The 24786-nt window shown below is 37.6% G+C and overlaps 1 protein-coding gene across 4 annotated transcripts in view; it reads right to left on the reverse strand.

Moving 5' to 3' along the window:
* LOC124146824 (transducin-like enhancer protein 1) overlaps window positions 1–24786 on the reverse strand; it is an 84524-nt gene that overhangs the window by 21272 nt on the left and 38466 nt on the right. For 2 of the 4 annotated variants that reach the window (XM_046517297.2, XM_046517299.2), the window contains exons 5-8: window positions 22209–22271; window positions 13250–13324; window positions 8921–9110; window positions 7272–7288 (exon numbers count right to left, since the gene is read on the reverse strand). In XM_046517297.2, coding sequence (XP_046373253.1) covers window positions 7272–7288; window positions 8921–9110; window positions 13250–13324; window positions 22209–22271 — 345 coding nt within the window. The remainder of the gene's footprint in view (window positions 1–7271; window positions 7289–8920; window positions 9111–13249; window positions 13325–22208; window positions 22272–24786) is intronic. The other 2 variants (XM_046517300.2, XM_046517298.2) reach the window with 2 other exon arrangements.

The following is a 24786-nucleotide window of genomic DNA, read 5'->3' on the forward strand; positions in this document are numbered from 1 at the left end:
ATCCCCTGAAGAGATAGATGCTTTTGATGATTTATTCTGAAAATCTATTTTTAGACAATACCTGTGTTGGAATTCCCTTAATTTTGAAGAACTTTACAGTGAGGTATTTGTATTGCGATAGGAATTAGAACTAATGTTATTGTTGTTTCCTAAAAATTGTGACTCTGACCCTTCCTAAATAAGTCAGTAAATATGGTCCAACGTCATTGCACAATTATCCCATCCACAAATGATAATGTCTGGTCGTCAACTTCAAAGAGCAAAGATCCATGATACACAATCAGACAGGTCACACTGTAGGCACCTAATCCTCTCTAACTTCAATATGCGCTACAGCAACCGAGTGAGTGATGCCAGAGTTTAATGCCACTTTAGCAATATTCCAGCCCTGTTATGGCAGAGGACATCATGAATGGTACACCCAATTTGAATGATACCATGGGAGTGAATACTCAATGTTTCAAAAGAACATCTGGAGCTCTGTGTTATCCTAACATGACAGTAATATATAACTACAGCGCCTTAGCATCTTCCCGAGGCAAGGCAGTTAATTGACTGTTAAAGTCCAGCTTCCACCTTGCTAAACTAGGCTGCAATTTTATAGGTTGACTTTAGCGCCACCAGTGGCAATTACGGGGTTATGTCCCTTCTATGTCCCTCCTATCGACCAATCAGATTCCACCTCTCATATCACTTGCAATTGATTCAAACAAAATGGCGGCGCCCACTCAAGACAATCTGATCAATAATCAGGATTTTTTTTGGTAATAAAATGGGTCTTAACTCGCGAAGTACATCAAACCAGTTGAGCACCTTGACGAAAAGCATGAAAAGTTTTGTTTTGCCCATTTGACAGTACACATGATCTGCAAATCCTGCCATCAACATGGCAGTCGTCATGTTATTTATGAAACAAATGTCGATTTTGTTCCATGTTTTTGATTTGACCATGCATAGATTCATGGGTCCAGCCAAAATATATGTCCATAATTCTAGCCTAGTTTGGCAAGGGTGGAAACTGGACTTTTATAGTCAGTTAACTCCCTTGCCTCGGAAAGATGTGACTTAGAGGATGGAGCCATCCGTGCTCACAGTACAGGAATACAGAAGTGAAATGCATAAATTGCATCTATGGATTAACTGTTTATATATTTAAAATGTGTTACAATTGTGAAAAAAACCCACTTTGCTACAATGTGTGACTCCCATTCTTATTGCCCCCCTCATGGCTGGAATGTTGCTAAAGGGATGTGAAATGCTATTCACTCATACAATGTATTTACATATCTGGTTTCACGGTACCTATTTTTAGAACACTACATCATCATCATCAACATCATCATCATCATCATCACCCATGTGATGTCAATGTAAGTATACAAGTAACATAATCAATATATACTGCAACAGGTGCCAACAATGATAAACTAAGTCACAGTTATTAAATCTGTGCGTTTATTGAATACTAGATTTATGATATTCATAACAATATGCTGCCTCATTAATATACATGTGATTACATCCATTTTATCAACAAAGATCTGCATTATTATTGTTATATATTCGATATAACGGGTGCTTAAAAAGTGGACTTCAGAGGACTTGTTAAAAATGACAACTTAGTTGATTTGTCAAAACAATTATTTGTTCCAAGCAAAATGTTCATAGTACTGCTTTGGTAAAATATATGAAAAGTCTGACATTTTGCTAGTAAAATATTTCTTACAATCATGCACTACTTGTTCACAAGTCACTTAGTGGTTGATAACCACTGCTATAAAATGGAAACAAATTAATGTCTACAGAAAAAAGGATTTAGTCCAAACATTGGCAGTATGAGTTACATCTGTAAGGCTTACCAAAAACCAATAATCATTGGTTTGAATTTAAAATTGACTAGGTTTGTCTGTACCAATTCCTGCTTGTGGGTTTCAACAATGTGGGAAGTGTCTAAGACCTTTGTTACTGTGAGCTTTCATAACATGACGACAATGATGATGATGATGATGATGATGATGATGAAAGTGGATCTAAGTGACCCCTCATGCTGAAAATCTACAATTAGGTTGAAACAGGCATGAAGTGCATCTCTGAACCATACACGTCAACTATATGTGAACCATTTTAAATGTCCTATTATGGAGTAAACTAATGCAACTCAACGACCCCATATTGACACCTTTCCACTTCAATGGCCAATGATAAACCCTAATCCTGATAACTCAATCCCTTTCTTCTCTATCTAAAAACAACAGCTACCTCCTAGAACTACACAATCACTAAACAACCGGATACAGTCCCCTCAGCAGGGGACCAAACCACTCGAACTTTCCAATGACATTGAACAGTGCAACGCAGTAATGTTAGACAGTATATCATTGCAAGGGGGAGTTTTCATTGGACCATATTAAATCTGAAGGAGTTTGATTGGATATATTTCCTCCTTGTAATAGCATGGTAACAGAAATTAAGAAAGACATTGTAAATTCTCAGAAGTCCAGAGTGGCTGAAGTGGAGTGTCAACACTCCAGATGTGTTTGCACTTGGGGGTCGGAGAAGGTGCTAGGATATTCAACTGACACATAGCTACCTCGCTAGTCTCCCAATCTCTACCAAGTCGGTGAATATGGCAACTAGGGAATATATGAGTGCCTGAGTAGGAGTTATGGAAAGACTAACCTGCCATTAATATGTATGGAAGCTTGGTGGTGCCATATCATCTAAATGTGATACTCTGCACTGTAATATATACTCAAGCTGTTGCAGGGTCAGAGAACTGGGCACCTTTTATGGTGACCTCATATACAGAGGTCAGCAGCTAGTCCTTTTGTTAGTGGGTAGTAGAAATTGTAGAGGGTTTGTTATCTTAAAAGATTTTTGTCAAAAAACTTGCATACACTCATTTCCTTTGGTCCACTGCAAGCAGAAATACAAGAGAGCTTGCTATGCTATAATGTTTTGTAAAATATTTCTTGCATTTAAGATCTTGATTATCATATGCCATATCATCCTACAAGGGTAAAGTTCCTTATGTGAGAGTGAGTGGTTGAGTGAGTGAGTGAGTGCATCAGAACAGTATACTAAGGTCAGCTGTAATATATCTGCTTAATACTTGAGCAAAACCCAAAGTACCATTTCTTACTACACTGAAACCCACTAGAACAGATATGGTGTTGACATGGATACGATGAGATTCGAACCCACCACCACTGGATCACGGCACATACAGAGAGACACCTTAGATGATTGGACCATCTGAGCTCTTTCTACGCAAATAAATAAAGCTTTTGGGCTAAAACCCAAGAGCAATCTTAGTTCCTAGTATTGAGCTTTGGTCTCATCAGACTGTTGTGTGTGGGTAGGGGAGCTCCTTATATACACTTTGTGTTCCAGATGCAGTAATGGTGGAGTCTACTGGTGGAGCGGTACCGGTGGAGTCTACTGGTGGAGTGGTACCGGTACTGGTGGAGTCTACTGGTGGAGTGGTACCGGTACCGGTGGAGTCTACTGGTGGCGTGGTACCGGTGGAGTCTACTGGTGGAGTGGTACCGGTGGAGTCTACTGGTGGCGTGGTACCGGTGCAGTCTACTGGTGGCGTGGTACTGGTGGAGTCTACTGGTGGAGTGGTACCGGTGGAGTCTACTGGTGGAGTGGTACAGGTGGAGTCTACTGGTGGAGTGGTACCGGTGGAGTCTACTGGTGGCGTGGTACCGGTGGAGTCTACTGGTGGAGTGGTACCGGTGGAGTCTACTGGTGGAGTGGTACCGGTGGATCGTGAGTGGTCAGTGGTGTTCTCACAACCGGTCGACCAATTAGGACAAGGTAGAACTGAAATACTACTCACGCACAGATGCATCTTCTTAACACTAAGATTTCATCCCAGTGTTGCCATCACAGATTTCAGAAAGAGAACTTCACATAGAATTCTGTCGACTATTTGTTACCATAATAGGATGTATCATCAAACTATGGACATTTATCAACTGTTGTCTAAAAAATACAACACATACTATTGTCTGTTCGTAATTAGATACTGCTTGCTTTGATGTACATAAAAAATATGGAAATTTGACTGTGACATTTTGAAACATCATTTGATAATGGAATAATTATGAATGAAAGTATTTATTCTACGGCTGGCCAAACTGACTGGTCACTTGCATAGAGCTCCATAGTTCCTTATCACAATAATAGATATGTATTAATCAGTCAGTTGTGAAATGAATGATTGAAACACTCAAAGTAGTCGTCTAAAGATATTTCATGAATATTTGAATTACCAATTCTATTCTATTGGGGCCATGAATATAACTTTAATAACTGAAGGAAAATGAAAAATAAGTATTTATATGGTATTCAGATATTTTAATTATTATTTTTATTGTACTACTTATACTCAATGAAACACAACATCAAAAAATCTTGTTTATATATATACACATATATATACATATATATATAAAAGAAAGGAAAAAATTCAATTTTTTTTTATATACATGTGACTTATGTTACCATGAAGTTCATGGTACAAGTCACGACCTCCATTATCAAACAAGCACATCTGTGCCAAACAGTGACCGTAGCATTTATCACATACGATAATAGCACTTGTCACAATTTCCTATCACATATCATCCCACAGATAATTCAATATCCTCGGGATTTAGATCATCTGTACATTTTTCTCTATTTAATCACAAAGCCTCCAATCAAAGGCAAACAAATATTGCCCTAGTCACTGATCCATCTAATTGATGGGTTAAGAAAAATAGCTGCTGGCAATACTACCCCACAGCACTCCCTCGGTCTGCGCAAACAGTAGGACCTTTAAGTAAATATGGTCGCTCATTGTACAAACAACGATGCCTTGAAATATTGTAATTCCTTAGTGTTCCTCCCCCCTGTATAAATGCATCATAGCGGTTTTATTTACACTGGGATTTCATTGATCCTGAGCTTGGCGTTGGCATTACTTGGACTTCAGTCTCCATCTAAAGAGAATCAATCTTGCCGATTCATTTTCAATCTCTACTCAGACAAAGAAATCGGAGAAAGAAAGGACAAGCTTATCGGCAAAGCACACCTCCGAGAATTTCTAATCTTTGCGGGTAAACGTGTGGTGCGGGCGGAAGAACAAGAGACAAAAAGCCAGCCAATTAGGGAATGATAGATGAAGAATGGACTTCCAAAGCTATGGTATTCTCGCTTCCCTGCGAGAAGCCGCACGGCAAAGCAAAGCTCCTCACAGGGTTAGATTACGTGCAATTAATGAAGGCACACTAATAGCCATGATGTTCGGCACTGATAAGAGTTATGAGTGTTAATGGATGTAATTTGAACAAACAGGACTACTTTCGAAGTGGTAATGTATTCATACACAATTATTTCATTTTCATGTTTATATTATTAATGAATAACATATGATATCATTCTATCACCTAAACCTGGATTCTTAGAATATATTACTGAATTTCATTTGCCAATTACATTGACAGGTTGTCAAGCTCTTAAATAAAACTTACCACTGACATTAAGTAAATAATCTACAAAAAGGTTATCCTTAAATAAAGGCATTTGCTTTTTGAGAAGGATACCCTTGTCTTTCTGTTTATACAGATCCTATGGGTAAATCCAGGGAATTTGAAACCCAAATGGAATATTTATACAATGCAAACATGTTACTCCAATCTATAGAAGTAAACTCATTTCGCAGTGAAACGAGAGTAATCTTTTGTCCCCTTGTGAACAAACATCCCCATGTGTACAGAGGCGAGCCCTGTGTTTACTGAGCGTCCCTTGCATTCAGGTTTTGTCGAACAATGTCGCAGTCGGCAAATCGCAACCCACAGACATCAAATATTGTCTAAGCTATGGCAGTGTAAACAGTTAATATCTAAAACCAACACTCTGCGGCAGCTTGTATTTACACTTCACACTCTTCGCATGCACTACACATCAACTCAACAAAGACACAAGGGAGAAATTGGGCAAGTTTTATTTAAAATGCCCCTTGTATTTGCATTGCAACAAAATAATTTTCCCCCGAGGGCAAACTAATTTCTGACTTTAGTACATGCAGATGGTTTAACGTTATTTGAGCAGGGTGACAAATACAGAATCAATAGTGTGCGTAATGTCGCTCGCAAATGTAAGCAATAAAAACAATGTACATTGTACGATATCGCACACACGGGCAGGGGGATAAACACAGCTCTATACACGTTTATTTCGGTGTTCTCTGATCCAGGCTGTAATGTCATACATGAAATTGTCGACATGGTTTGTGAAGTCATTGTGCAACAAAATCAATACAAATTCATTCCACCACTAACCCACTCATAAGATACTCAATTATTACAGGAAATATTTTTTTTGAAAGGACGGGATATAAAGTAATCACTTATAGAACACTAAATACAAGGCGCATTAGATCCCCTTCCTGGTGAATTCCGTTTAGTAGAGCTCATCTTCTCCAGTTCTGATTTAAGATGGCATCCTCCATCCTGTTCTTAATTAATCATTTACTTGTGCCCATACTTGATAATAGCTTCTTTACGTTTCCCTTTGAAACGGTGTGTTTATAGGCAAGGTCATTCATGTGTGTCACTATTGATTTGGAGTTAAATTTCTAACATGCTCACGGCCACATCTGTTATAAAAGGCTCTCCATGAGAAATGTGCTTGTTAGTTGTTTAACGCTGCACTCAACAATATTCCAGCTAATGGCCACGGTCTCTAAAGAATCGAGTCTGATTGATATCATGAGCATCGTGCCATGCAACTGGGATACGATGACATGCATCAACCAAGTCAACGGTCTGATCCCCCGATTGCATTAGTCGCCTCTTACAACAAGCATAGTTGCCCCTTATGACAAACATGGGTTGCTGAAGACCAATTCTAATCCGGATCTTCACAGGTCTCAGCATGTTGGTTGGTTGGTTGTTGGTTGGTTTGTTGTTTAATGCCGCACTCAGCAATATTCCAGCTATATGACAGCGGTCTGTAAATAATCAAGTCTGGACCAGACAATCCAGTGATTAATACCATGAGCATCGATTCACGCAATTGGGACCGATGACATGTATAAACCAAGTCAGCGAGCCTGACCAACCGATCCCGTTAGTCACCTTTAACGACAAGCATAGTCACCTTTTTACGGCAAGCATGGGTTGCTGAAGACCTATTCTACCCCGGATCTTCACAGGTCTCTCAGCATGTATGAAATATACTCAGATGTGGTTCTTGCCTGCTAAGAAGCTTATACTTACATGTTTCTCTTCTTCTTCTAAGGCAGGAAATATGAAAAGAACAACAAACGCCAATGACTGGTTGGTTAACCATAAACAATTGCTTATAACATGGAAATACACGCCTACGTAAAGTAGTATACAGAAATATATTTATTTAGTTTGGGCTAAAAAATAATAATCGTGGTTCTCAGGCACCACCTGCATCATCATAATGTTTGTTTTGTTTTTAATTTCATTTTTAAAAAACACAAATAAACAATTGTGTTTATTTGGTTGCACAAATGTTAATTTGGTCACACACTAGTTTGAAAAAAGCGTCATGATGGAATGATGACCACCCAATCCATTTAGTTGCCTCTTGTGACAAGCACAGGTACCTGGGGCCTACATCTTACCCAGAATCCACACAGGTGCAAAAGAAGGACCATCGTCAAGTCAGTCCACCTTTAACACTATTAGCCGATCGTGTGGGGACATGGAGATAAACAATGCGTTTCAGTACAATGTACATGGATTGTTATTCAATCAGTTAATTAATCATTCCATCATACCAGCACGTTCACACTATCATTACTTCCGTAATCGTCGGCATATTTGGATAAATAAAACAAAAGATAAGTGAAGGTTTTTTTCTTGGTCCCTTGAAATTTTACTTTACTGAAGCGTATTCCATTGTAGCTAAAGCAAATACCATATTCGACGTAATAAGCGCCCAGGGCGCCATCAAAATAAGAAATAGGGGGCTCTTATTAGAATGGTATTTTGGTGGAAAAAACAGAGTTGAAAGATAAATTTCGTGGTTTATGCTGACAGCCTGAAATGTTTATATACATGTACGACAGATATATATTTCCAGAATTTAATTGCCCATAATTAAGGGTGCATATAGCACATGAGGGCATATTATAAGCGAATAAATAAGTCTTGTGTAATTGGGATTGTTCACTAGCCAATATATAAGCAAATATCGCTGTGGGCGTTTATTAGAGCGGGGTGCTTATTATGTCGAATACGGTATATTATTTATTGAAAATATGACCAGTTTTTCGTTCATATCATCCGTAACACGTGTCCCTACTCTTTCCACATGTTTTCAAGCACTTTAAGATACAAATCAAATTTAGTTTTTGCACCAAATACAGACTAAGAGAGGTCACTTCGTACATTGAAATCCAGTTTATCTTTGTAACCTATTAATGAAATGAATAAAAACTAAAACACTCCTCCCTCCCTACCCAGTTAGTTTTAAAAAAGGTTATGAGAAATGCTCATAAATAGCTTTGTGAGGTGAGGTGAAATTGGGTTTAACATCGCATCTGAGATTATTGCACTTATATAGCGACGTGCATGCACGTGTGTGTGTGGCTGATTGTACTAGTCCGGACTGATGCCGATTTATATTGCTAGCTCATTGAGATACCATGCCACAGTTTAACATGAATACCCCACTCAGACACAGTATACTGACTCCAAGCTGACCAGTCCTTGTTTTAGCCCCTTAATGCCGAGTGCCAGGAAGGGTAACAACAAGTACCATCTATTAACGATTATGGTATGATGCGGCCGGGGACCGAACCCTGGACCTGGACCGTCTCCGGGCGGACGCTCTACCACTAGACCACGGAGGCGGTCATGACCATAGCTTCATGACCATCTGTGCAACTCACCACTGCGTTTCTCTTCCTTGTGAGCGTTGAGAACACTGTGGGCATGAGCAGCGAAGCTGGAGCTCTGTGACAGTGCCAGCAGACCCGACCCTGACACTGTGGGGATGGGGGGCTGCAGCCCAGTGGGGTGGGGCGGCATCGGGATGGGGGGGGCATGGGCGTGGGGGAGGTGCTGGGCCTGCATCTGTTGCTGGAATATAAAACACAATATCCATCAATACCATTCCACACGTGTTTATCCACCTGACAGAACAACAGCACTTAACATCATGCATAAATCATCACAATAAAACGTTTCACAAAATGTTGTGTCGACCTCACAATAATGTTTACTTCCATTCAAAATAATTTTCTAATTTCGGCTGCACAAACCAAAACAGTTTGTGGTTGGTGCACTTCATGTTAAGTCCTGGAACCTAACACATCACTGTTTGTCCTGGTATAAAAAAAACATTGATTTTCAAAACTGTATATCAATTATATGAAAAAATGCATCAAATAGAACTCTTTGTGTTGTTTTTTCACCAGCTGTGGCGGAACTGTTGTATGTAGATCAAGCATAAACAACGTATGTGTGTGTGTGTTTCACACCATGCTTTGGTGGCTCCCATCTCTATGCTGACTATTATCTCTGTGTGATTTATTCTTTTGTTATCATAAAGCTGTCTCTCATAAAAAAAACTGGTTTGAAAAGAGGCCCCAATAGGCTGGTTTTGTACATGTTTATTCAGTAAATCAACAGTACAGTTAACACTGAAATAGGAAAATATTGCTTTTATGCATAGAAATAGGAATATTAGCCAAATCAATTTAGCAGTAATTTTTTTCAAATATTTTAATACATTTTACACAAATAGATATATTGTGCGTGTTTGCATTGTGAGTCAAACAGTCCATATGAAATTTCCGTATTGTCTCTACAGCTCATGTTTTTCTCACATGCAAATTTTCTGATTTTGTACGACTACAAGCTATGCTTATTTAGATGTTAAACACACCTAATTAGCCTCATTCATTGCTTCATATCACCAGCTATGATGTCCCGTATATACAGGAGGGGCGCTTAGTGGTGAAAGCGTTCGCTTGTCACGCTGAAGACCCAGGTTTCCCCCGATTCTTCGTGCGAATCCCCCTTTCTGGTATCCCCCCCGCCATGATATTGCTGGAATATTGCTAAAAGCAGCATAAAAACTGTACTCACTCCTACACAGAATCACACACTAAATACAGAAATATCAAGAGCAAAAATGCTGCAAAGAAACCTACGTAGACTGGTTCCAGGATGGTTTTGTGTTGCATCACCTTAATAATATGTACGGACAGATCCCTTTTGCAGCCTGTTTCTGTGTTATTATTGTCAGCAAACATTCAACTTAGGTTTGCTTTGTATAACATATCTTATCTAAGGAAATAACATAACAATACTAGAACAAGGAAAGCAATTTGGATAATTTTTTCAACAATAATTTTCTACATAAATTCTAGAAAATATATGATATTTGGTGTCAAGCTTTGTGGATGTTATTATCACAGGGGTATGTTTAAGTTGGTTGGTTGGTTGGTTTGTTGTTTAACGCCCCACTCAGCAATATTCCAGCTATATGATGGCGGTCTGTAAATAATCGAGTCTGGACCAGACAATCCAGTGATTAATATCATGAGCATCGATCCACGCAATTGGGATCGATGACATGCATCAACCAAGTCAGCGAGCCTGACCACCCGATCCCATTAGTCACCTTTTACGACAAGCATAGTCGCCTTTTACGACAAGCATGGGTCGCTGAAGACGTATTCTACCCCGGAATCTTCACGGGTCGTTATGTTTAAGTGGAGTTACAGGACATGCACACCTCATCTTGTCTCAAACTGATCGTAGCATTGTGGCTATTGTAACACTCGTAGTTAACACAGACTCATGACAGTCCTAGCACTGAATTGTTTTGTTGATTGAGTTGTGTTTATTGGTGCCTTTAACGGTATTCCAGTTATATCACGGCGTGTCAGCTTAATGTGGGAGGAAAGCCTGAAGTGATGCTGGTCTCAGATGTTTACCACTTCGGTTAAACCCACGAGTCATGTATGGTGCTGACAAACCTAGAAACAAAATCCGGGTGAACCGGGATTCGAACCCACAATCATAGGCTTCTGGCGTGCCCAAGGGACACAACTCTGCGAATTGCTGCGCCTTAGACGACTGGGCCACCCGTGCCCCCTCTAGCCCTGAAATCACTATGGAATGTGACTTTGATCATGAGGAGGGAACAGTTACTACAAAGGGATTCATATGATTAAGCGGTACCCCATGCTTGTCATAAAATTTAACATAGAACTATTTTGTTTGTTGCTCAATGCTGCACTCAGCAATATTCCAGCTATAACAGACAATTCAATGATTGCCATCATGAGCATCGATCGATGCAATTGAGATACGATGACAATCATCGACCAAGTCAGTGAGCCTGACCACCCGGTCCCCTTCTTAAACATACATATTACTGTAGAACTAACTGAAACTTGAAGTAACAACAGCCACTTGCATTAAAGCACATTAGCACTACAACACTCTTAGCACAGTTTATTTTACATAAACAGGGTATGAAACTCCCAAAAATTTCAGCCAGACCACAGGACTGGCTAGCTGAAATACTTGCCAGCCCTGACCAAAACCTGCCTGCCCACTATAATCATATGTTTCTCAGGATAATTTAATTAAAAATATGAAAACTGATTGCTTGTAGCATAAGCGCATCGCTAAATGTTAGGTTGTCTAAAAGCTAACGGGGTTTCTTTTTGGTTACATTTTATCATTCATCTTTACATCTGAATTAATGCTTATCATCGGGAAATATTTAGAATATTTTCACCTATAAAATATAACCCGACTGTCGGGCAGGGGGATTTGAAAATCTCTCAGCCCGAGTTGAAATCAACCCGTCTCGGACGGTCGGGCAGGCAGGTATTTCGAACGCTGACATAAACCTTTAGTCGTCACAGACCAAAAGGACTTTCCACAAGGTAGCCTGGAGTCTCCGTGGGACAAAACAGCTCTCAAGCAGCCTGGCTGTGTTGGTGTGAATTTGAACTCATTGACAAGCATGTGAGCCAATGTTTCACCACTGCTTTGTTTGTATGGAATGATAGTGCCGTCCACAGTCTCACTTCATTGCAAATAAATGGAAAATCTCACGGAACTGTCTTTTGATATCAAATATATCAACACAAGTCAATAAAAGTCTAAAACACCGAGGCTTGCCGAGGAGTTTAGGATTATTATTGATGATTGTTGATATATTTGGAATCAAAAGAAAAGAGGTTAAGAATCTATTTATCATCCCAAATCATTTTTCCCACTTTTGTAAACAGTAATAACCAGTTTAAATGGTACAGCTAACCAGCTTCACTGGCAGAGATTAGAGCTGTCATTTGATTGTGACGTTAGGTAATTGACATTGCATGAACAATACATAACAGGGAATAATGTCATGTATAAATGATGTCACCTCGACATGACGCCATGAATATTGCTTCTACCATGAATTAGACAATCAGCCTCAGATCTGAGTACAACACATATAGATATAAAACATGAATGCCAGAGAATAATCACTCATGCATATCTGCCGAAACGGATTCCATTTGGCGTAAAAGGCAAAATAGTCATGCAAATTATATGAATGGATCACTGAAAATCAGTGATGACACAAGGTGTTCCCAAACAGGGTAATGTCATCGATCCCAATTGCGTGGATCGATGTTCATGCTGTCAATCACTGGATTGTCTGGCCCAGACTGGATTATTTACAGACCGCCGTCATAGCTGGAATATTGCTGAGTGCGGCGTAAAACAACAAACCAAACCAAACCAAACAGGATAAGCATGTCCTGCTTTATCGGCAGCTCCACTATTCACAAACTGTTCAAATGTTTTGTTTGTTGATTAATTCTGGAGTTAGCCATATTTCCGCCATTTCAAGGCAACCTGTATATAATCTAGTCTGGACCAGACAAACCAGTGATTGATATCATGAGCAAAATCCTACATCCATTGGGGTATGAGGATGTGCAGCCAACCATGTCGCTGAGTCTGAACACTCAACCCATCTAGTTGCTGCTTACAAAATGCATTCTTAAACTAGGAATTAGGATGCACAACAAATGACACGTTTACAAATATTTATATCTTTAAACATAACAAATGAAACACACTGTTTATATCTTTAAACATAAATATGAGCAGTCATGTTTTAAACATAATACAAATATTGCAGAACAAATTGCTGTTTGAACTGACTTAAAGATGTGAACACAAAAATCGAGGTTACCCACCCCAATAATTGCGTTAAGTTCCTGCATTGTCACCTGTTTGGCTCTCTCAACTGCTGCTGCCACCTGCTGCTGATGCTGAAAACAAACATCCACCAATCAGAGACCAGCTTACAAGAACACTGACCAATAAGAATGAAGATGACAGATGTCTGGTACCTCACCTTTACAGCAGTAAGAATTAATAATGTAAACACTATTAATAGTTTAGATATTAGTTATATTAGCTGTTGAGTACAGCATTATCAACCATGTTTAGAATCCATGAGATGACAGCATAATGCTCTCCAACCATCAGCTTTTCAGATGATTGAATGCTGAATCAGTCACTGACATGGTTGAGTGTGGCATCATTAATGATACTTGAAATATATTTACATTGATTTATTTGTCAGATCACGAATGATCTCATTGGTATTACAGTTTTCATGGATGTTTATATATTTTTATAGCATACGAATTTGAGAATCAGATGTTACTATTTGGTGAAAACTCCATAAAGTTGACACACTTGCCCACAAGGACAAGGTCTAAGTAAACTTCATGTTTTGCTTGACATGTTTTCTTGCCACTATATAAAAAGGAGGCAACATTAAACAAATAAAAACTGTTGTGAGTTTTTTTTACCTAAACCATCCCTCTTGAAAGAAATGTTTTGATACATATGCAGAGGTCTGGTCTATAAAAATGTATGAGTTGACAGACATTTAGAATTTAGAGAATGTATGATGCTTGATTATGTAGTACTACAGAGCTCGAGATAAGCTGCGCATTTGCGTAAAATGTGCATTAAATAACCTGAAATATGCAGACAAATCAAATCCTAGCATATCAAATTCGCCAGAAAAAATATAAATACACTATTGAAATAAAATTAATGTCTATATGAGATAAAATGATTGTGTATCAACCGATCGCGAAATTCCCTTACCGACAGATACATTCGGAAAAGCTTATGCTACAAACATACTGATTGATTCCAATTGAAAAGCGCATAATTGCCAAATCAAAGTTGTATCTTAAACAGTCTCTGTATGGTGATAATAAAATAACACCTTCATAGAAAGCTAGGTTTTGGAAACAAAAACAGCTTCCCGGAGAGGGAGCCGCATGCAGACACAGACGGAATTACTACTATTCCCATAGTTCTAAATGATTTACAGGGATTGTTAAGAAACAGATTTTCAAGTTAAAATACCCAAACGTCAAGAAACAGGTGGATAAAAAAACTTAAATACCCTCCAAATGTTGTGGATACCCGATCAAAATCAAACTATATTATATCTATGGCAACAAAAATCATAGTATATTTTATAGCATAGATTTCATAAAACAGTCACCCCGATTCATTCCACAGCACTAGCTGCCCAGACTCATCCACCTTTATGCTTTGAAATTAAGAGACTTAATGGCTCCTCTAAGACTTTGTTTCTTTGAAGAATTAGTTTATCTATTGTTATACACAACTTTATTTCAGGAACTGTGTTACTCTACAAAAAGCATTACATGGAGCAATTAAAAACTAACATTAAAATATTAAAAACATAACAAATATATCAATCACCAGCAATGAGATTTAACATAACACACAACACAATGTAAACCTCATTGACAATCAGTTTTAAAAACGTATATACAGTTGAATGCACTCATCCATTAACGCCTGATGACTATTTTCTGAGGTGTCTTTTCCTTTCTGCTTGTTTGTATTTCCATTGCAGAAAAAACATCTCAAGTACAATTTTTATATTAACATTTAAACAGGTATAAAGGTTACAAGGCTCATTGAGTGTTTTAAGCTTTTAAGTTCAGAGACAAGCCAGCTCTGTGATCTCTTCATCAATGAAACCATATCAGAACCCGATAAGTTTAATACTGATAATGTTAAGATCCCTGGAGAGATCCCAGGGAAATTATTCCATTTTGCCAAAGATATTAGCCAGTGATATGCAAGGTTATCAACAATATCGGCCACCTGTGCATCAGTAATATTTGAGAAGTGATTTAATACAGTGTTAGGAGCTTTCATCCAAGCCAAGCTGTAGTGATTACAGACAACACCTGTCTCCGAGTAGGAGTGCTGGAACTAAAAGGCAATTAAAAGGCTTCCTAGTTTAAAATCCATCTTTCATAATTTTTACGCAAGAACATTGTTATAACTTCTTTTCTGCTGTTTGGGCTATCTTTCATTAAATAATACCATTAAGTGATTACAGCAATATTGTTGCAATGGAAAGTTGATTTTTCTTTCTGGTTTAATATTGTCGACTAACAGCTGGTTGTGTGTAGCTGGTGTAACCATGCTTCAAGCACAGTCAGGTTGATGGATTAGGATATAAATCATCTCACCAAGCTTTGCACATCACAATATGTTGCACATGTTAATGCTTTATACGCAATTCCAATGTCATTAAATACGTTGTTGTTTTATTAAAATGATATATCGTTGTCACATGTTCAGAACAGTATACAAACACATGCTCTTGATGAATGTGGAAAGATTTGATTTCGTTGAAAGTGTCTAGAGTCAGATGTAAATAATGATTTCTGATTTTTCTGTCATGGTTGGAAGTGTCTGGAGTCAGATGTTAATAGTGGTACCCGATTTTTCTGTCATGGTTGGAAGTGTCTAGAGTCGGATGTTAAAAGTGGTACGCGATTTTTCTGTCATGGTTGGAAGTGTCTAGAGACGGATGTTAAAAGTGGTTTCTGATTTTACTGTCATGGTTGGAAGTGTCTAGAGTCGGATGTTAAAAGTGGTACCCGATTTTACTGTCATGGTTGGAAGTGTCTAGAGTGGGATGTTAATAGTGGTTTCTGATTTTACTGTCATGGTTGGAAGTGTCTGGAGTCAGATGTTAAAAGTGGTTTCTGATTTTACTGTCATGGTTGGAAGTGTCTGGAGTTGGACGTTAAAAGTGGTTTCTGATTTTTCTGTCATGGTTGGAAGTGTCTAGAGTCGGATGTTAAAAGTGGTTTCTGATTTTACTGTCATGGTTGGAAGTGTCTTGAGTCGGATGTTAAAAGTGGTACCCGATTTTACTGTCATGGTTGGAAGTGTCTGGAGTTGGATGTTAAAAGTGGTTTTTGATTTTACTGTCATGGTTGGAAGTGTCTAGAGTGGGATGTTAATAGTGGTTTCTGATTTTACTGTCATGGTTGGAAGTGTCTGGAGTCGGATGTTAAAAGTGGTTTCTGATTTTACTGTCATGGTTGGAAGTGTCTGGAGTTGGATGTTAAAAGTGGTTTCTGATTTTTCTGTCATGGTTGGAAGTGTCTAGAGTGGGATGTTAAAAGTGGTTTCTGATTTTACTATCATGGTTGGAAGTGTCTGGAGTCGGATGTTAATAGTGGTACCCGATTTTTCTGTCATGGTTGGAAGTGTCTAGAGTGGGATGTTAAAAGTGGTTTCTGATTTTTCTGTCATGGTTGGAAGTGTCTAAAGTCGGATGTTAAAAGTAGTTTCTGATTTTTCTGTCATGGTTGGAAGTGTCTGGAGTCGGATGTTAATAGTGGTACCCAAATTTTCTGTCATGGTTGGAAGTGTCTAGAGTCGGATGTTAAAAGTGGTACCCGATTTTTCTGTCATGGTTGGAAGTGTCTGGAGTCGGATGTTAAAAGGGGTATCTGATTTTACTGTCAGGGTTGGAAGTGTCTGGAGTCGGATGTTAATAGTGGTACCCGATTTTTCTGTCATGGTTGGAAGTGTCTAGAGTCGGATGTTAAAAGTGGTACCCGATTTTTCTGTCATGGTTGGAAGTGTCTAGAGTCGGATGTTAAAAGTGGTTTCTGATTTTACTGTCATGGTTGGAAGTGTCTGGAGTCGGATGTTAATAGTGGTACCCGATTTTTCTGTCATGGTTGGAAGTGTCTAGAGTCAGATGTTAAAAGTGGTACCCGATTTTTCTGTCATGGTTGGAAGTGTCTAGAGTCGGATGTTAAAAGTGGTTTCTGATTTTACTTTCATGGTTGGAAGTGTCTGGAGTTGGATGTTAATAGTGGTTTCTGATTTTACTGTCATGGTTGGAGGTGTGCATTCTATTGTTGTGATTAACAAAAATTTGCCAACAGTTTTTGTCATCAATTCATCATTTTTTAATGTGAATGTCAATGTGATGAGAGGCCATCACATGACCTGACACTGACATTTATACAGTTTGTCCCCAGGCTATGAAACTTCATACTCCAATGAACTCGCACAAAGTGTAATTCCTCATTGATATATCTGGCACACCTGTTTATTGTTAGGGAATCTCCAGCTTAAATGTATTTTCACATTGTGTTTACCTGATTAATTAATGTTCTGCAGACAAAATTTCTTTTAAATCTTTCTTTAACAAAAAATAAAATCAATATGATGCATTAACCAAGAAGTTATCACAAGGCTCTGTAGCTCACCCGACAGTAATAACATCACATTGAGAATTCTCAAACAACACAGACACTTTTTTTGCTTTTAATTTATACACGAATAATCGCCCTGGGTGGACAAAGTGACCATGTTGCCGTGGCAGCCATGCTTAAAACTGGCTGAACTAATCGTCCAGGTGAGCTTGAATAGATATCTGACATGCGTCCATATTTACAGGGCTGTCTGATGAAGCACATTGCAGGATGCTGGTGAGATGGCATCTACCATAATCACCCACTGTCAACGAATGCTGCACTCGGGGAATGCCAATTAGACACAAGCTGTTAGATGCATATTAAGCATATGTCTTTTGATTCATCAACAATAGTTTCACACAAACAATGTCACAACATAAACCATAGTGTTTGGCTACAATGTACTGCTACCAACTGATAAAGTTTGTATAGTGACACAAACAAACAAACAAACAAACAAACAAACAAACAAACAAACAAACACATGTTATGTATGCAATGATTTATATGTTATTTACATTTTTTATTTTTTTATTATGACATACTAGTTGAGATTTGATTCCTACTGTACATCAAGTATAATCAGAGTGAGTGAGTGAGTGAGTGAGTGAGTGAGTGAGTGAGTGAGTGAGTGAGTGAGTGAGTGAGTGAGTGAGTGAGTGAGTGAGTGGGTGGGTGGCATGAAAGCCTTAAGTGAAACTGGTCTGAAACAATTACCACTTTGATGAAACCCAAAAGCATGGGTATGGTGCTGACAAACAGAGAATCTGGGACTGGAACCCACAAAGAGATTTCTGCTGCACCTTAGACCCAAATGAATTCTGTGTTAAAGTCACCCTAATTCTGTGTTAAAAATATAACCATTTCCCCCTAAAAAATTAATACATTTACTCAGGCTTTTTTAAACAATTTTTAATCCCTTTCATTTAGACATTACAGGTTTGGTTTAACATGACAAGTACATGGACTTACAATACCACAAGAATGTCTAAAAGTGAGAATTATTTATTTAAAATGTCCGTTTATTGTAGAATTAATATTTACCAGTTTGACTTGAATGTTGAATGTTTGGGCATCATTTGATTGAAAAATTTGATTGAAAAGCTTGAAAATAATTAAAAATAGTGTATTGATTGATAAAAAAGGCAAATTTCATGACTTTTCTGCAGTAAGTCACATTTTTCTGCAAATTGCAGAAATCATCTGGGACTGATTGATGGAGTGATCACCAACCACACTCGGGGACACACTATCCACACCAAGCTGTCATTGTGGCCACCTGATCCCCAGTCAATCATGACAAGGGACAGCAGGCTAAAAGTATCTCCAAGTACTACATCATTACTGCTTCATGAAATAAGATCTGTTCTGTTTATCAGTTGAGAGTATTCAGCTGTCTGTGCCATCCTCCATATCCTTCACCCATCTTGATACCATCCTCCCATCTTGATAAGTATAGCCTAGATGGATAGATGTTCTAGAAAACCTATCAGTACACCATGTCTCTACATAAGTTAATGTCATTTCACTTTACTATCTTGTGTATACTTATCAGTGAACATGTACATCATGATTATAGATAATGATATCATTTGTGACATCAATTAAATCAGAGCTGCCAAGATGAGGCTGAGTGACAAAGGGATTGTGTATCATAATCATGTTATGCTCTTCCTTCCACACTTTGTTTAAAAACCAATGTGTAATACACACTGATACAGTCACGTTGACTTTATAGACTAGAATTTATATGTATGAAAAGATGTACACTTCTTGAATACCATGTACCACAATTTTACTGACATGATATGTATATATATGCTGTACCTGCTGAGATGCATAAAGAAGGAAAGAAAAAAAAATATCTAAAAAAATATAAAAAATTACAAATAATAATGTTATGTTTGAAAAAACTCTTTTCTTTAGTTCTTTATTAGACGTTCATTGTGCCAGAGAATATATGCATTTGATAATTTGATTTAACAGGTGTATTAAATTTTCACAACAAATATGACAAAAATATTCATTTTTAGCTGGTAGATACAAGTCAGCCAACTAAATATATATAATATGGTTATGAAGTAAATATTTTAGCTTAGATTATGACTATATGATTATAGCAATTTCCTTTTCACTGAAAAAGAAAGTCTTGTGTGAAATTATCTCATATTGTTACATTGACTTTCCTTTGCATGTGTTTGTGATGGAAGCTACCAGTGGGACAGGATATGCTTCAACCTTTTCGCCAACATCTGGTATCATTGCTATTTGGTAGCGATTCATAAACATTTGCTCATAAAACAGTCAGAATCATACAATTGGAATCTGCTTTTAATACATTTCTTATGAACATGGAAGTGTGTTGGTGGCATCCACCTACTTCTGAAGATATGCAAATGCTTCACAACCAATGAACTTTATACAAGCACTTCCAGTGAAACTAAAACCAAATCTTGACTAAATCTGACAATCTGGATGAACCCAGTGATCAAGGCCTATCTGAATAAGAATAACAACCGAAGGTAATATATAAAAGCGACAAAATACGTTTCCAAAATCATAAGAAATCTCCACTAAAAGCAGAGTATATTGTCCACTACGGACTACATCATAAGGTTTTGTTCATGAATCACTATGAACTGGTGACAATCGTGAAGATCATGATTAAATATTAAAGCTAAACATTTGTTTAGAGGGCCTAAGTCGTCTGTCTTACAGATCCTGATACCGGGTACACATATATCAAATACAGCCCATGCAAGTCTATAATGTTTGGCAAGTCTAGATTACTGCAGTATTGGAAAATGGAGAGAGTCTATGGGCTCCTTTTTATTATATTTTTATTAAGATAATTTAACGACTGTTTTTTTCTGCACAATATGTTCATTTCAGTTGCTCATGTTTTAGTCTTGGTCTAAATGTTGCAGCTCGTGGATTGTGTGAAAATGGAACATTGTTTCTACATAATTAAGGGTACTGGTAATCATTAACTGCAAAAGCTATGACAGATTCACCATAGCCATAGGAAAACATCTTTAGCTTCCTTAACTTCTTTTGAGTAGCATATATCATAATGTTTGACTTATCAGTCAAGCAACAGTATATTCTTAACCACTTTAATTTAAACTGTTAACTTAATAAAACTGACAATCTGCTGAACCTAGTATTTTGGGCATTTAAAATGAATTTGGTTTTCACAAGATCAATATCATGTATATTTTCTTCTTCTCCCTGATCTTTTGCTACTGTTGTCTTAGAGAAAGAAAATAAAAGTTAACACTATAGAAAAGCATGCTCCGGTCCCATTGAAATGTGTTAAGAGTTTTACACTCTGGGGAAAAAAGTGTGTTGGGGCAAAAAATGGGTGAATGATTGAGTTTGGTATAACACTGCTTTGAACAGTATTTCAGTTATATCACTGCATGTCAACTTGATGTGAGCGGAAGGGATGAAGTGATGCACTTCCATGAAACCATCAAAAATAGACATGGTGCACACATACCTAGAAGGTGAGGTGAAATGGGGTTTAACGTCACGTCCAAGATTATTGCACCTCTGTAGCGATGTGCATGTATGTGTGTGTGTGGCTGCTAGTACTAGTCCGGACTAATGACGATTTATAGTGCTAGCCCACTGAGATACCATGCTGCAGTTGAACATGAATACCCCACTCAGACACAGTATACTGACTCCAAGATGACCACTACTTGTTTTTGTCATTAATGCCGAGCACCAGACAGGGTAAGAACAAGTACCATCTTTTAACGTCTTTAGGTATGACGCAACCGGGGAACGAACCCCGAGGCTTCCATTCTCCGTGCGGATGCTCTACCACTGGACCACGGAGGCAGTCTACATACCTAGAAACAATCAGGGTGAATCTGGGATTTGAACCCATGATTACAGGTGTCTGGTATGTATCAGGGAGCTGGCATTGAGGGATCCATCCACTCCTTACATACCCTGATATGGCCAGTGTTCAGGTCCATATTTACACACAAGGTCATGCTAAATCATGAACAATAAAAACAGCAAGGCAAAAAGAACATTTACAGTGTCAACAAACATATTTGAACCTTAAATGTGATTTAACATTTTATTATTTTCCTATTTGTCTTAAGAAGATTCACATTAATATATTTCAAACATACCCAGACTAACTTTCCCCAAAAGTAGAGAAATGTAATTTCAAGACCAGTAATGCATAATACCCTTGGGGAATTATTCTAGCCTTACTTGTAAATACATAAAAAAAACATGAGTGAGATCAATAGAGAGATATTTATTCAAGGTACTGTCAATAATTCACAATGTGATGGAGTAACCAGCCATAAGCTGACAGGCTAGAAATTGAAACAGCCCAGAAAGTTATATGCATAAGAGTACTGTGTAATGTGGATACAATTTTCAAAACATTGTCATGATAATTATCATTTTGAATTCCCATATAGCCATGGATACAGTGAGTAAAACATTTGCATGATCACACATTCCAGCTAATCAAAATGGACATGGTCTTCTTTCAGCTTGGGTGGTTAGTTGGAAACAGAAATTATAACATAACCTGTGAACTTACCTCTTGTGATAAAAACGGGATGACTTGGGCACAAATTGCATTTAGTCTTTTCGCTATTTCAGTCTGAAAGCAAATATTGAATAAAAGTATTAACAATTCACTCACAGATCTAAGATTTCATTAAAAAAACATTGATGGAAAAAGACCAAAAAAATCCCCACTCATAATAACTGTAATCCATCACTGCCTTCATCCATATTTATAGGCCCTTTACTCCCAGGAATATTTCTTCTTTCCTGACTGTCACGACTTTATTAGATCAAACGAGAAAATTAAACAGGAAAAAACACAATAGTGTGTTTGGAATACAACAGACCCAAAAACAAGTTATTGCTTTTTCATTTTTTAAAGCAGAGAAAATCCAGTATGCATAAACTTGTGTGTCTGAGCCATTCAGCTGACTGGCCAGCTCAGATATACACAAGTCTATTATATTGTGAATTTAAAGTGCTTCATATCCTCAGGAAAACAACAGCGCAGTTTCGGTTTTAGAAGGAGGCTGTCAAAACTTGAATTACTTCTTGAAGGTAACGTGGGTAGTAATTTTGATCTTCCATATGCATTCAGTAATTATCCTACAGAGAAGAACCATATATTTTATACAATCCTTTAGAGAGAAAAAGACAACTGATTTTTCTTCATTCATGTAAATTCTTCTTTTTATTCATTAATAAACATATATATTCTTACTGCAATAAAGACATAAAAATCAGATTTAAGAAACAGAATTTAAAGTACAAAATGAAATGCCATATGAATTGAAATTTACATACTAAAAAGTAATATTTCAATATGGCTATCAAGTATCATTTTTTGACTGTAGTGTATGTGAATAACCTGCCCACACCAACAGTGTATGTTTAAGAGTACAACAAGATCATGTTGACTCTTTGAATATTACGTCACACATTATTGCATGAAGTACAGATGTAATAAACTTTATTTTTTAGAAAGGTTCCTAATTACAAATAAAAGTATAGAACCTATAAGTTTGGAGTATATTATTAAGTTTATGTAATGATAAACACAGAAAATGTCTTCTTGCATCTTTTCTCCATCCAGACCTTTTGTGGGTGTATTCTAAACACCCATCATGATGGCAGTGTCTCATCTGTGCCTCGCTCCTCTATTCATGTTTGATTGGCTGAGACAGACTGGCTGCACAAACTACAAGCTGACTAATCCCAAGACTGCTTGTCTCAGGTTTGTACTTATGAATGTTTTATGACATTTTATTTGTGTACATTAAAACTTGTGTAACTGATATCCCATCCTCACTGAATACAATATTATCACATTTTAGAAAATCTTAAATATTTAAGTGATTTTTTGTCTTAAATGATTTGCATTTTTACCTTTTGAAATGAAAATAATACCTATAAACTATTCAGTGATAATATGAATATATCTCATAAAATAATTACCATGGCAACATTTCAGAATCCTGCAATGTGATTGGACCTCAAGCAGTATCAGTATGGATTTATGCTGTTTTTACCAATATTGCAAGAACGGGACTTAAACTGAACCCAATTGGTAAATCGAACACAGTTCTTGAGAGTGACGAGCCAATATCAAGCACTAGGCTATACAGCTGCCCTTAAAGTATCTAAAGAATAATGAACTACTGCTATCCACTTAAAGAACTCCAACATACCACACAGTCTCGGAGTTCTTACATCCAATTCTCCACACTGCTATGATCTTGCTTAGGAAAGATTCAATGGCAGAACTATCATCCCACATTGTTCCATGCCAGATTGAATGAGTGAGTGAGTTTGGTTTTACGCCGCTTTTAGCAATATTCCAGCGATATCACGGCTGGGGCACCAGAAATGGGCTTCACACATTGTACCCATGTCGGGAATCGAACCCGGGTCTTCGGAGTGACGAGCAAACGCTTTAACCACTAGGCTACCCGACCGCCCCTCCATTCCAGATTGAAGCAAATGAGGTCTCAGCATGCATTTTTCATGCACTGAATCATTTGAAACGTTTGCTTGTAATAAACATAGACAAAACTTCCACTGCAGTAATCAGTCAAATACTCGAAAGCATAGTCGATAAACCTTGTTCCCAGTATAAATGAAACGTTGATCTGCTTTTATAATTATTAAGACAATTTCACATTTTCAACCTTTTGAATTCACAAAAATACTCCACCAAAGTATTAATTTAAAAAGTCACAATTTTTGCAAGGTATTTATTGTACTGAACATTATGCCTTTCATCTTTTACTTTCTAAAACAAATATAGGCAGTCTCCAACTTAAAAACCCAGTTTTGTAGTTGAAATGAATTTGTGAATTTGGCCAATATATGCAGCCTTTGCTTTTATTCTAAAATGCATAATTTAATCTCTTCGTTAAATTGCCTTTTCCTTTTTTACATTTGCCTAGTTCAATTTGTGGTAAATCTTCAATCTACATGTATGGCTATTTGATCTAGAACTCGGGAGATTTGCAATTCTATGGCAGATGATGGCCATAACTTTGTCTCTCTATCATAGAACGTACTCAGCGAGTAATCTAATTTTCTCGTTCTGTGCATCTCCTCAAGTACATCGCGTGGTCGAGACA

The sequence above is a fragment of the Haliotis rufescens genome, unplaced genomic scaffold, assembly GCF_023055435.1.
Source record: "Haliotis rufescens isolate VD_foot unplaced genomic scaffold, xgHalRufe1.0.p SCAF_1, whole genome shotgun sequence".
Taxonomy (NCBI): domain Eukaryota; kingdom Metazoa; phylum Mollusca; class Gastropoda; order Lepetellida; family Haliotidae; genus Haliotis; species Haliotis rufescens.